We start from the raw sequence: 14,027 nt of genomic DNA, 5'->3' as shown, positions 1-14,027 counted from the left end.
GGAGGAGCCCCAGAGGCAGGTCTGGGGGCCCTGGATGTGGCCTCACACTTCCTCCGTGAGCAGGTGGGCCCTGCTTGGTTCCCCTGGGGCTCAGGGCTTGGCTGTCAGGCCGAGGGACAGTTGGTCTGGGGAGTCAGGCAGTGTTCTCCCACCAAGATTCCCCCTGCGTTTGCCTTTATTTTTACACACGGACTACAGTTAATTCTTCCATGTGACAGTTTTGCAGTTTCTGGATGCTTAGAATGGCATTTTCATCTTTGACAGATAGGTTTGGCCCTAATTATTTTGGTCCTGCATCTCTTCCTTAAACATACACTGTCCTAGTGTTTGTCCATTTCGGTCCCCCTTCAGCTACTCTTTTTTTTTTTTTTCTTCATTTCTATAGTAGTAGCTTTTATTTAATTTCTTTGTTTCTTGTCCTTCACCTTTTGATTTTCTGTCTTTTTGTCTCCATTTCCATTTTATTTACTTCTCAACATCTGCTCTTGAAGGTGGATGCTGTGTGAGGTTCAGCCCACACTTCTTGTCAAAACAGATTCAAGCAGTAGTTTCAAGTTTAATTTAAGCTAATTTGATTCAAAGACAATTTAGCCAGAAAGTGTTGACAGTGCCAAATCAAATTTAAACAGAAATACAAATGTATGTGCCAAGCTGGCCATTCCTTAATCCTCATCTTACAAGTTCTTATCTCTTAGGTGTTATTGCACTGGCTCAAGTTTAGTAGGACCCTGGGCATTTGTCAGTTTTCTACAAGGAAGAGTTGTTCATGTAAGGGAATCAAGAGTAATGACACTGTTTTGTTTCAACCTAGAACATCTTATGCAATCCTAAATTACACTTTAATTTGCCTTGGGAAGTTATGTGATTTCCCCTGTCCCATTTAAGAAACGTAATTTAAAATAAAATGCCACCACAAAGCAAAAATGCCAACAAAGGAGTTGGAATGATCTAAAAATACCTTCTAATTATTTTAGTGAAGGCTGCTTGTACATTTGAACTAAAATATCATTTTAACCCCCCTCAAATTGCTTTTACATAGTTGCTATGCCCTTTTTAGACAGCCCCAAATGCACAACTGATTCTACTGCTGGGTAGAATTCTGCATCGGTAAGACTATGCTCTGAGTAGTCCCAATGTGATATTAAGGAAATTTAGTGGATTGAACAATATGACAAGAAATAATAAAACCACAGTGTTTAAATAACACTGCCAGGAATATGAAGTGGTCTGTTCTACTCTCCAGTAGCCTCAGTAGGGAAAAAAAATTGAGGTGTAAAAGATATTCACCAAGACATAAAAAATTAGCCACTATTCTAGATTGTATGTTACATACATGTTTTTTAAAAAGCCAAACACTTAGGGGCATTAATTTTAATGAATTGGACTACTGAGAAAAGACTACTATTCCAGAGGAAGCAGCAGTGTTACTTAGAACCTGATTAAGGAAGCAAGATCATAATCTCCTCAGACAACCACATCTCTGACAACAACAGTGCATTACAGGTGATATATTCTAAGCTATATGGTATGTAGACATGCAGATAACCGTCTTGCAGCATTTTCAAAAGCAAACAAGTGTGTTAGCTACAGTTGGGTTGTGAAGAAATTGTTTTCATTAAAAAAACCTGAAATTTTCCATCGTGCTTCTTCTGAAATTTTGCAGAGACAATTTTATTTTATTATGAGGTTTTATTTAGCAATGTTTCTTGTTTACAAACAAGCCTGATTTTAAAATAAATAAAATAAACATCTCAAAAGCTTAAGAAAACCTTCATTTCAGTGTCCAAGTCAGGTACTCTGTGATGCAGCTTTAGGTGTTGCTGTATTCTCTACCTATAATATTAATAAGGCAGCTGACTTTTTTCTTTTCTATTTTAATATGTAAGTTAATTCTGTGATCTGATTTGTGATCTAATTATTGAAAATTATTACAAAATAATATTTTTATTACATTAATGGAGAGCTAAAAATACTATAAAAACACAGAAATATCCAGTTTCTAGAGACGTGAACACGTTTTTTTAGTATCATAAAGCACTTTGTAAGTATTGAGCATAAATACAATTAAACTTCTTTTAAATTACTTAAATTGTGGAGAAAAAGTATACATTATAGGAAACAAACTATGGTATTTCTTTATATTTAAATGGTAGTGCCTTGTAAATCTTTAGAAAACACATGCTAGTATCATTGTAAATTCTGAGATAAAAACTAGTATATTTCGTATTGCAGTTCATACTGGAAACAAATTTAACCCCTTATTACAGACCACACAATTATTTTAATGGGTTAAAGAGTATTGTTGTTTGTTTTTTTGAAGATAACAAAGTGTTTCTTAGCAACATTTAATACATCTGAACACTCTTTAGTCTTGTTTATGTTAGCTGTAAACAACTCAGTAACATTCTGATTCCTGATAGTTCTGGAGCTCAGCTTTTAAGTCTTCTATCATAACATGGTGGCAAACTCAGATGGTTAGTTGCTCCATATTTCAGTGACTAAGTCTTTGTAGAACATGGCACAAAAAGCAAGGAAATTAAGGATTTCCCAAAGCACAGAAGTATGAGAAGCAGCAGCTGTAGCAGAGGTAGTGATTGTAGACAATGCAGTAGAGAATACAGAAGTGAAAATTCTCACACTAACTATTCTGAGATCTTTGTCAGTGACTTGCTGTGAAACAGCGACAAGCAGCAAATGTTTAGAATTACCAGGCACTGAAGACAAGAAAACACCAGAAGAGGAAAAAACAAAGGAAAGAAGAAAAAAGGGCACTGTATCTACCCCCAAGATGATAGAAAGGTACTTAGTTTTCTGGTAGTAGTAAAATGTAGTTATCTTGAGAAATATAGCTGTTCCCTTTCTTTGGCATTTTTCAGTATTTAGGAAGACAGGGGAAACAATTTTTCAGTGAAGAAAAATTATAAATAATGTTTGAAACCCTGGGAAGGAAAGAGAGAGAGAGGTTCCCTACTGCATTCTCCCACAATACTCTGCAATCCAAGAGACAGGATAATCACCTGAGATGTGGGAGCTCGGTTTTAATCTGAGAACTTGTAAATGGCTCTCCCACATATACTGCAATTTCTGTTTTTTAATCATGCATCATATGATGAGTCTGAAAAAGCCTTTCCTGAGGAACATTACTCAAAAATTATATGTCCACATGAAAGTGTCAGTTTTGACGTGGTGTATCATGTAAAATTAAGTGCTTCAATGGAATGACCACACAGCACAAATACATCCCCTTTACGTAAATGTTAACAGTGAAGAATCTTTTCATATCTGCATGTTTCATATCTAGACTCATACTTTTTTAAAACCCACCATGCCATGTCAAAAAATCAGTATAAAACTAATGATCCTTTTCTGCTGAGCTACAAAAATTCATCTACATCTACCCAATCTAGAAGATACAAATCAACCAACAAAAAGAGGGAGGAACCACTGATTTTCTCCTCTACTATGTAAGTTACATGCTGCTGTCGAGAAGCTATACTGACATGACACTAGCAGACCAGAAAGAACCACATTTTAAAATCTGCTTAGCAGAAGAATCATTGGCTACTAGTAATGTTGGATATTTTAGGTGGTTGGTTTTGCTTGTTCATGGCTACTTGAAATTGTCAGTTTCCCAAGAATACAATTGTACATTTTCACCCTATGTGAATGTGTATAGATTTTACAGGATTTTTGTCAGCTTTTGCAGGAGGGCATTTTCTCATTTCTTTTACATCATCTCATTCCATTCCACAAACATAAAATAGTAATGTAATGGTCATTCTCATTTTGCAAATATTTGTGTGACATTTGTGGTCATGTTGTGGTCTTCCTGCAATGGAATCATGTTACAGAAAACACGCAAGTGAGATGCTTGCATGCCTTCCATTTGTTTTGTTTTATACCTCTGGTGAGTTTTTTCACAGCACCTGTTAATTTTTGGTACTACGGGTCTCGAATGTGTCTGGCCTCAGCCAACTGCTCTTATTTCTTCTCTGTTTACATAAACTTCCATGATAGTCCTTCTTAATCCATTTAAAACATATATAAAACAAATTACTGTACTTCATGGATGTCTCCTCCTTTTGATTCCCTCATCTCAGAGTCTTTCTGTCCTTCCCTTTGCCATCATATTGAATTCGATAACCTGTTCTCATCATGTGGCTCTGTGAGGGCAAGGTCCTACCAGCTGGTCCTGCTTTCTCTCCTCTACCAACAGGGCCATCAGAACAAAGGTGGAGCAGATCAGGTGTTTCAGGAATAAAAACAAAGGACAGACAAGCTTGTATGAGTGACGCCCTGTATACATTCCTCTAATTTCCTGCTTTGCATACAAGGCCCATGGGTATCTGGGCCAGCTCCAGGCTCTGCTGTGGCAAGGAGAGAAGTGGAGCTGAGCTGGAGCTGTGGGGAACCAGAAAGCTGGTGTGGCTGCTGCTACAGCTGAAGCAACTGCCCCACACAGCTCTGTCTTCCTAGCTGATACTCTTCTGGTAGCTTTCCAATACTCTGGCTTAGGTCATGGAAGCCATGAGGGCATGGTGTGGTGCTGCCCTAGGCAGCGTCCTGCTTTACTTTTCCTAGTCCTGATATGTTGTTGCTGCCCATCTGCAATGGGATGCTTTGGTTGGGGCCTGCTCCTGTAAAGACTTTGTGTGCAGAACCCCCCTTGGATTCAACAGAAAGGCTTGAAAAGATCTGTCCTTTTCCTCTGGTGTTTTTTGGTGTTTTGTTCCTTGGCCTATTTTATCCATAAAATGTTACGTGATTTGTAAATTATTATAATAAAGTTCTGGCAAAACACTGCCTGAAATGTCTTGAGAGCTATAATGAGATTAAATATATGCCTGAAAAGGTGGAACACACTCAGATTTACAGTTTTGACTACTTTCAAATTCTAATTATGTTTCAGGAAAGGAAAATGAGAGTAACTCACACAGAATCCTGGCCATAAAAAAAGGCAAATGGCAGTAATATACTTAGAATATTAGCCCATAATTATATTTTAATTGCTGTATAGAAACAATGTACACAACTGTGTAACTGTTCTATACTAAAAAGTATGTAAGGTGTAAGAATGAAGTTATTTTCACAGCTAACTTGAAAACTCTAGAAAGCTGGTTAGAAATCCTACCTGCAGAGAAATTTAACCGTGTGCTATTGTGATCACTTTGGTTCTTGAGTTCTTGCAGACATGTAGATTCCAATGTTGTGGGTTTTTTTCTGTCATGCCCCCCATTCAAGGTGTAGGTCCTCCCTCTTGGGAATCTTTCTAGATGGGTTGAATTTTGTTCATCACCCCCCAAGATCATGCCTACATTAGTGAGCTACATGATTTACAGAGATAAAACTTATTTCCATTGATACTGGAATAACGTGTTAACATAAACACTCTGTATTAGTTATTCATAGAGTATTATTGCTGTTTGCCTCAGAAGACACCACCTGTGTAGATACCTTTATTAATGGAAAGCGAGCATGATGGCTATTTTGAATGAAAATGGCTTCAGAAAATGAAAGCAAGGAACCTACACCTGCTATAGAGCTAGTTAGCTGTGGCCCAGTGCAGCCACATAAATGCACACAGAGAGATATAAAATACTTAACTGATTAATCTGTGAAATACTTGAACATTGGAGTCTTACTATAGGTCTTGGGTATTTTGTTAGATATATCACAGTTAAGTAGCTTGGATGAACAGTGTAGGAGCTTATGTGAGCTGTAAAGACATAAGATTTTGCTTCTCAAATGATTGCTCTATATCAATGCCAGTTTACTTTGGTCTGAATGCAGGAGGAAAAAAAGTTGCCAGCTGACAAGGTACCACATCAGAATTCTTCAGTTTTAAGCCTGCAGAGTAATATGATTTCCAAGAAAAAAAATGCAATGGCTCAGCGAATATCATCATCAAGACTTCACAAAATTAAAGAGCTGAAGAATGAAATATTTTATTTACAACACAAATTAGAAGCATCAAGCTTAGAAAACGACATTTTGAAACGGCTTCAGTGTCAACAATCAAAAGCAATAGATAGATATGAAAATTCAGAAAGTAACTTGCTGGATCTTTTCACAAGTCACTATAATGAGGTGACAGATTTAAGGAAGCTCCTGAGGATGTCTCAGGAGGATGAGCGAAATACATCCAGGAGGCTTAGAAAAGTTGAAGCAGAGCTGCTGAAAGCTAAAGAAGAGTGCCAGGCCTTGCACATGCTTTCAGAAGACAAAGCACTTGCAGAGAGAGAGGAGCTTGATGACAGATTATCAGTCCTTTTAGAAAAAATGAAAGTGAATGATAAAAGAATACAGGTAATATATCCATATAATTGTATTGTGGAACAATAATAGGAGAGTTTTCTGTGAAAGGACAGTGGAAAGTTTTTAGCTTTTACTTTTTGCATTAATGATTCTGATAGAATCCTGTAAAATCAGACTTTTTTTCTTTTTTTTTAATTCCAGTGCTGTCCTAAGTTTAAGGTACTAAAATTGGCAGTAGTATCCCCTTCCAGCATCAGAAATGTATGAGTAGATAAAGTTTGCAGTAAAAATCTTATAGGAATGAAGTCATATGCCTTAACCCTGGTAGGTTAGAAGTGCAGCACGTTGCTGGAGAGCAATCTTCAGCAGAGTGTCCACTCTGCTCCCTGCCAGCAGCATGGGGCATCCAGGCTTGCCTAGGCCATCTCACCACAATAGCCCAAATCCGAATTTACCTTGGCAAAGCACGGGATTAGTCACACACATGGAGACCACCAGGCTGCTGTTGATCTGCTTCCTTGAACAACTGAAACTGGTTTATCTGGAACTAGTGAACACTGTTATTTTTACATGGTGCTGGTGGACAGTATGGACATACCTACATCTCCTATTCACTAGTTACTCTCAGTCACTCTAGTCAGCTGTAGGGTTGCTGCTGAATTAAGCAGCAGTCAGATGTCCTAAATTTTAGGGTTGGTTCTACTGTTCGTTTATTATGCATCTGTAGTAAAAGCCTGGTGGGAGTTCAAGAGGAGATAATTCAGCTCTTTTTTTAATGTCTCATGGTTCTTTACTCTTAATCAAACCTTTTACAAAAAGACACAAATACAATTTTTTTAAATTTAATACAAAACTAGAAGAGTGACATTTCCGTTGTCCTCCAGGAATTAATTTCTAATTTCAATGAGGTGTGTTAGGCATAGAACTAAATAAAAAGCCAGGTAATCTTAGAGGTGTTTCACCATCTGAACAGCTAGGTCTGAAGTACATTTATTACATGAAAGAAAATGAAAATATAAACCACTGAATTCAGACTCCCTTGAAAACTTTCTATTTACAGAAGTCATATTGAGAAGCTATAAAAAGCATGCAGGGTTGGGTGTCCACCTTACACTTTTAGTAACTATAATTTCAGTGCATGGTACTGGGTTCGAATAATAACGTGCTTGATAAAGTACTCAATAAATCACCTCATTCTCATTTACAGTAAGCCTCCTTATGCTGCTGCAGGTAGTAGATCTCAGTGTGAACAGAAATATTGTCTTAACATTTCTCAAAGACAACTGTATTCATTAATCCATCAGAAAGGTAATGTTATAGTATGTGTTTGAATACCAAATATACTTTTTTTTTTTAGTAAATTAGGTTTTAAACAGTTTTTGCTCATTTTAAAAGGAATTTTTTTAGATACTTCAGCATAATTTCATGCATTGTTTGCAATAGTAAATAATTATTAAGCTTATTTTTCATTATATTAACATTCTTATTTCTTAAACCTGGTAAGAAAGAACTGAAATTTTTCAACAGTCATAATGAGTACATCCATGTGGTAAAACTTGTATTTTTTTAAGAGTCTAGAAAAGCAGCTGAGGTTGAACAATAGCACCTTTAGTCATCAGCTGGCAAATGAGAACAAAAAAGCTGTGAAAGCTGGGATGATTACAAAGAACTTGCGAATGGAAATTAACGCTCTCCAGCAAAAAATTAAGGTATTCAAGATTTAAACAGGTTTCTGTTCCTACAAGAAAAACTATTCCTTTTGCCTCTTTTATATTATTTGTTAGTGGAATATTTGTTTCCTGGCTGAGTCTACAGTCTACCAAAAGAAGTCAAAATATCAAATGATGAAATAATTGTAGGGTTTATTTATGAAAAGTTGAAAGTCATTTGATAACTGCACCAGGGGATGTTCAGAGTGGGTATTAGAAGACACTTCTTCACTAAAATCTTTATCAAACACTGGAACAGGCTGCCCAGATAGGTGGTTGCATCACCATTCCCGGAGGTGTTTAAAATACGAGTAGATGTAGTGCTTAGGAGTATGGTTTAGCACTGAACTTGGTAGAGTTAGGTTAATGGTTGGACTTGGTCTTTTCCAACCAGAATTATTCTCGTCTGTGATTCTCTAATCAAAACGGATGATTGCATCACAATTTGAACAAATAATCCTCACCAATTTGTTACCATTTTTATATATCTAGGTCAATATATTAATCTGCTAACTTTAAAGATCCTCTCTTGCAGTAACACTTTCAAATGTTAATAAGCCAAATCTTACAATCTGCAAAACTAGTGTTTAACAAAAAGACTTAGGTAAATATTTAAATAATTTGTTTGAATTCCAGCTTGGTTTTTAGACAAATGTTTTTGGCACAAAAATATTTCACTTCAACACTTACTGTAATGCTTGTAAACCAAACATATAGGAAAACCTAAAACTGATGCTAAACAGAAATAGAAACAAAACTGCCATGAAAGGTGTGTCATATGAGTTGCAAACAAGAAAAGCGGTACATATTCCAGAAAACTCAAAAACACGTGTGGCTTTTTAACAATTTAAACTGTGTTTCTAACACAGTTAAAATATACTTCTTTATTTCTATGTAAAGTGACCGATCCATCTTTGATCCCACTAGGGAGCTTTCTCTTTCTAAATGGAATGAAATGTCTGTGAAATGTTATGGGGAGTTTTCTCACACATTGTGAAGAGCAGAAGAGGCAACTCCTGAGGATTCATGGGGATTTGCATTTCTGTACAGGGCCATTGTTTGTCCCTCTTACCTACGTATCAGGTGCAGAAACTTTTCCTCCCAATGCAGGCTGCTCAGCTGCAAAAGCCCAGTGAGCTGTTGGGAAAGGGAAAAAGCAGAGTGCTCTTCCCAGGCCCCATATCAAAGTGCCCCAAACAGCACTTTCATTGCTATTCCCTTGTCAGAGTCTGATCTCCTCCTCTATGTGCAAATCTGGGAGATGGGAATAATTGTAGTTCCAGGAACACTACTGTAAACTGTTCCAAAATGCAAATTATTCCAAAATACAATTCTCACCTTAACACTTACCTAAAAAATTTCTATTTCATGTGTTTACCACACAGTTTTCTATGTGGGTCCAGTTCTGTCAATGTTGCATTTAGATTCACTAAACATTGAATTGTTTTTCCACAAAGATGACTCAACCTGCTTATGAACCTTATTTCTGTTTCAGAACAGAGTTTATGCTTACACATTAGTAGTTTTGGGCACCTAGGCTTATTCATACCATTTAAGGTATTTGGACACAGTTTCAGGACAACCTGTATGTCCAAAGTAAACGCAGCTCCTATTTTCATGCTAAAAACGGATATAGTGAGAGTGTTACTGAAATCTCTCTTCTGTGCTTGTGATAGATTTCAGTAAGGAAAGAGGACTCTTGCTAAATCAATTTTTAAATTATGCCTCTGAAGTTTATGTCATGTCCCAAGCAATAGGTTGCAAACCAGAAGTGAGCACACTGTAACCAAGGGCACCAAGTAAATACACTTTTAAAAAAGGAAATAAAAAAAATAGTTTGAAAAAAAGCCCTCTCAGAATAACAGATGAAAAAATCATTAGAGAAGACTTCATCCTCTGAACATTGTGTTATGAAAAAGATCATGTAGATGTACAGATGTGTTCTGAGCCTTAAAAAGGGCAAATTTTTATTTGGCTCATCAAAGAAAATAACAGATTCCTATTTATGTAAATGACAAAGTCAGCACATGGCCTGGCACAAAACAAAACCACTGACAGTTTTCTCCCAAGATGGGAAAATTAAGTCAGTAAAAAGTAATTTTTATTGCATATTAGAAGTTTAATAGTGTGTATTTCTTCCTAGGAAAAGGATCGGCAACTTTCTGTAAAAAATATCTATGCAAATCGGATGCCTAAAATCCCAAAAGACAGAAGTTATGCAGTACCTTGTGAAAACAGTACGTGTCTTTTAATTTCTTTTTTCTTTTTTTTTTGTTTAATCATGTGAAATATACATTGTTTTATAGCTGGGACATATATTACAAAATACAAGCCAATAGAGTACTTTATGTGGGCTAAAAATATTCTGTCACATGTAAGTTAAAGAAGTGCTTGGGTTTTTTTGATAATTTCTTTTATGAATACAAATACATGACCCATTTAGCATACACAGTTTTAGTATACTAACAGTGACACTGAAGTAGTGCTGTTATTTTAAGTGTTTATTTGCATCAGGAGCTGTTTGCCTCTTTGTTTTTTCCCAAAGTGAATCTATCAGTCCACAAAGCTTTTTCAGACAAATTTTTGTTCAGGCTTTTCCCTTTGACTTGACCTGGAGGAATGCCTACCCTAGACCTAGAATTTCCACAACATGGCAGTAACTTAGAGCACCTCACAAACAACCCTTCTGTAGCAAGATCCTAGTTTTATTACAGACCTTCAAAGTGCTTTTATATGAGCAAAAATAAATAATTTATTTGGATCATTAAGATGTTTTCTTATCTCGGAAATCCTTAAACCCTGTAATGTACAAATAGCAGAGATGCTTAAATGTCCATTAGTGAAGCATCTGCAACTTGCCTTTTGTTGGGATGAAAGGAGAGGAGTTTTCAGATCCAAAGTTTAGGAAGTTTAAAGGCCAGTCTGGTAAGCATACTGTCAGTTTATCTGAGAGAAGAGAATGTTTGTCCTTAGTAGTTCTTTAATTTTTAGTGCAAGTGAATTTAAATGGGCAACCAGAAATTGTAATACCCAGATATTGTATATCCTCTCAATTCTCTCCACAGAATTGATGTCATTTAGAATTATATAGTAGAATAATAGAAAAGAACAATAGAAAGTTATTTCTATCAAGGAAGAAAGAGCTCATTACTAAAGAGTATATCGGTCACATGGATGCTCAGACAGATATTGGAGGGAAAAGTCTATTATATGCAGTCTTGTCTGTCACACATTCCAAGAGCAGCTAGTTTGTGTGGGATTCAACTGTCTAATTATCATAGAATCATAGATTGCCAGGTTGGAAGGGCCTCAAGGATCATCTGGTCCAAACTTTATAGGTAATACTATAGTTTACATGAGATGGCTCAGCACCCTGTAAAGCTGAGACTTAAAACTGTCCAATGTGGGGGAATCTACCACTTCCCTTGGGAGACTATTCCAATGTTTGACTGTCCTCATGGTGAAAAATTTACCTCTTGGGTCCCATCAAATCTCCCCAAGAGCAACTTGTGCCCATTACCCCTTGTGTTTTCCACGTGACTCCTTGTAAATAGGGAGTCTTCATCTTCTTGGTAGCCACCCTTTAAGTACTGCAACATGGTACTAAGGTCTCCCTGAAGCCTTCTTTTCTAAAGGCTGAACAAGCCCAGATCTCTCAGCCTCTCCTCATATGGCAGGTCCTCCAGTCCTCTAATGATCCTTGTGGCCCTTCTCTGGACCCTCTCCAGCCTCTCCACATCCTTTTTGTAGAGCAGGGACCAGAACTGAAGGCAGTACTCCAGGTGTGGTCTGACAAGCGCCAAGCAGAGTGAGATGATGACTTCTTTATCTTTGCTGGTGATGCCCTTGTTGATGCAGCCCAGCATCCTGTTGGCTTTCTTTGCCCCTGCAGCACACTGTTCACTCCTGTTGAGCCTGTTATCCACCAAAGCCCCTGGGCCCCTTTCCATAGGGCTGCTCTCCAGCCAGGTGGATCCCAGTCTGCCAGGTGCAAGACTTACACTTCTCCTTGTTGAACTTCATAAGGTTCCTGCTAGCCTGTCTAGGTCATCCTGGAGGGTGGCTTTGCCTCCCAGAGTGTCAGCCTCTCCACTTATCTTCATGTTGTCAGAAAACTTAATCTGGGTGCTCTTGATCCCAACATCCAGGTCACTTATGAAGATGTTAAACAGCATTTGACCCAATATCAACCCCTGGGAAACCCCACTTGTGACTGGTTGTCAGTTGGAGAAGGAACTATTTAATATCACCCTCTGGGTATGATGTGTCAGCCAGTTCCCCACCCACTGTACAAACCACTTGTCAAGGCCATAATGACTCAGTTTCTCCAGGAGGAGGCTGTGGGGGACAGTATCAAAAGCCTTGGAAAAGTCCAGGTAGACGATGTCCACCTCTCACCTTGCATCAGCTGAGTGGGTTTCTTTGTCATAAAAAGTGATCAGGTTTGTCAAGCACGATTTGCCTCTGGTAAATCCATGTTGGCTTTTTCCAGTCACGTGCTTCAACTGACTTATGACAGTCCCCAGGAGGATTTGCTCCATGACTTTCCCAGGGACTGAAGTAAGACTAATGGGTCTATAATTACCTGGGTCCTCCTTTGAACCCTTCTTATAGATGGAGGTGAATTAGCCTCACTCCAGTCCTCAGGGATGTCTCCCGCTCTCCATGGCTTCTCAAAGATTAGGAAGGGCGGCGTCCATTATAAACATTCAGTGCCACTTGAGATGTCCCAGCACATTCTGCCTGGCCCTGTAGTTGTTGTTCCAGAAGGACATGGGTGTCTCATCATTTCTGTGTAATATTGGCCAGCCTTATGTGGATACCTTGAATACTTGAGGGCATCTCAAATAGCAGGGGGCGCCTGTGTTCAGACAAGTGGATCCCACCCCTTGAACTAAGGGAGCAACAGCTAAGAACAAGTACAAACAGTACAAGCCAAGACATGTTAAGGTGCCTGTGTGCTCACTATATTAATCAAGGACAAAAATGTTGAAGAAGATAATTTTCTTGAAGCATTTACAAATTTCTAATTGCCATATGCTTTAGATGTAGGATCTAGAACTTAATAATAAATGTGTTTTATACAGAAACTAAAAACATTTCAAGTACTTTCCCCACATTGGAAGTAATATTTTGCCTCTTATCAGTAACATAAACATTCTGTCACTATCCTAAAGGAGAGTTTTCTGCACAGCAAATTTACATCCTTAATTTTGGATAATGATTTAAACCTTTACTTTCCTGGGTCAAGCACCTCTTTAAAATACTTGCTTAGATATTCCTGCTCCTAAACTGAAGGAGGAATTGAAACTTAAAATTTCGATGGAAATATCACACATTCCCACAGAATTCTTCAAAACACAGAAGCAGTACAAAGTCTTATTGTAGTCAGTGCTTATTTCTTTCCTCTTCATTTCCTTTTCAAATTCATTGCTTTGCCTTAATTACAAGTGAACTTCAGGGAAAAGGATGGCAATCCAAGTTAGAAACACAAATTTCTACTTCTCATTCCAAGTCAGAAACTTTTTTATGAAGCTCTGAATTCCAGTTCCAGTTACGTTACATAACAAGCTGTGTTTTTAAAAATTTTACTTACAGATGGACTTGTTCAATATTGTTATTTAAATTACAGTACTTAGATCACTGTTTACTATTTAAGTTCTTCTTTTCTTTGAGCAAAGGCCTGATATTTTGTAATGAAAAGGTTCCAAGCAAAGTTGTCTGATCATCTGGTATTTTTGGCCAATAAAGATTTCATTCTCTGCCAGTTAATGGAAACAGATGATTTAGAAATCTAGAACTGGAATGACTGACAATTGTTTTCCTTTTCACTATTGACTTGAATTTTCCTATATCAGAAAGAGCTACATCTTCAAGTTGTTATTTTATATTTCGCATTTGCAAGAAGTTTTATCCAGCAGGAAAGAAAAAAATAAATTTAGGGCTGCGTTTTTTAACACTTCTGAGAAATAGCTGATGGTAGGCTTGCTTAGGTTATCAGAAAGATGTATGTACATAAATAAAACTGATTTCGTGAATGAAGCCATCAATTTCATAAACTTC

General features: G+C 37.4%; 1 protein-coding gene across 1 annotated transcript in view; it reads left to right on the top strand.

The window, feature by feature from the left end:
• Positions 1 to 2,455: 2,455 nt before the first annotated feature.
• The window catches only part of LCA5L (Leber congenital amaurosis 5-like), a 16,106-nt gene continuing 4,534 nt past the window's right edge, over positions 2,456 to 14,027 (top strand). Inside the window, 6 exon segments of the mRNA XM_010000442.1 lie at positions 2,456 to 2,474; positions 2,664 to 2,762; positions 2,765 to 2,799; positions 5,791 to 6,306; positions 7,827 to 7,964; positions 10,108 to 10,201. Of these exon segments, the coding sequence (XP_009998744.1) occupies positions 2,456 to 2,474; positions 2,664 to 2,762; positions 2,765 to 2,799; positions 5,791 to 6,306; positions 7,827 to 7,964; positions 10,108 to 10,201 (901 nt within the window).

Source organism: Chaetura pelagica, unplaced genomic scaffold, assembly GCF_000747805.2.
Source record: "Chaetura pelagica isolate M959 unplaced genomic scaffold, ChaPel_1.0 scaffold244, whole genome shotgun sequence".
Classification (NCBI taxonomy): Eukaryota; Metazoa; Chordata; class Aves; order Apodiformes; family Apodidae; genus Chaetura; species Chaetura pelagica.
Note: the sequence above shows the minus strand (reverse complement) of the source record. Positions and strands in the feature narration are given on the sequence as shown.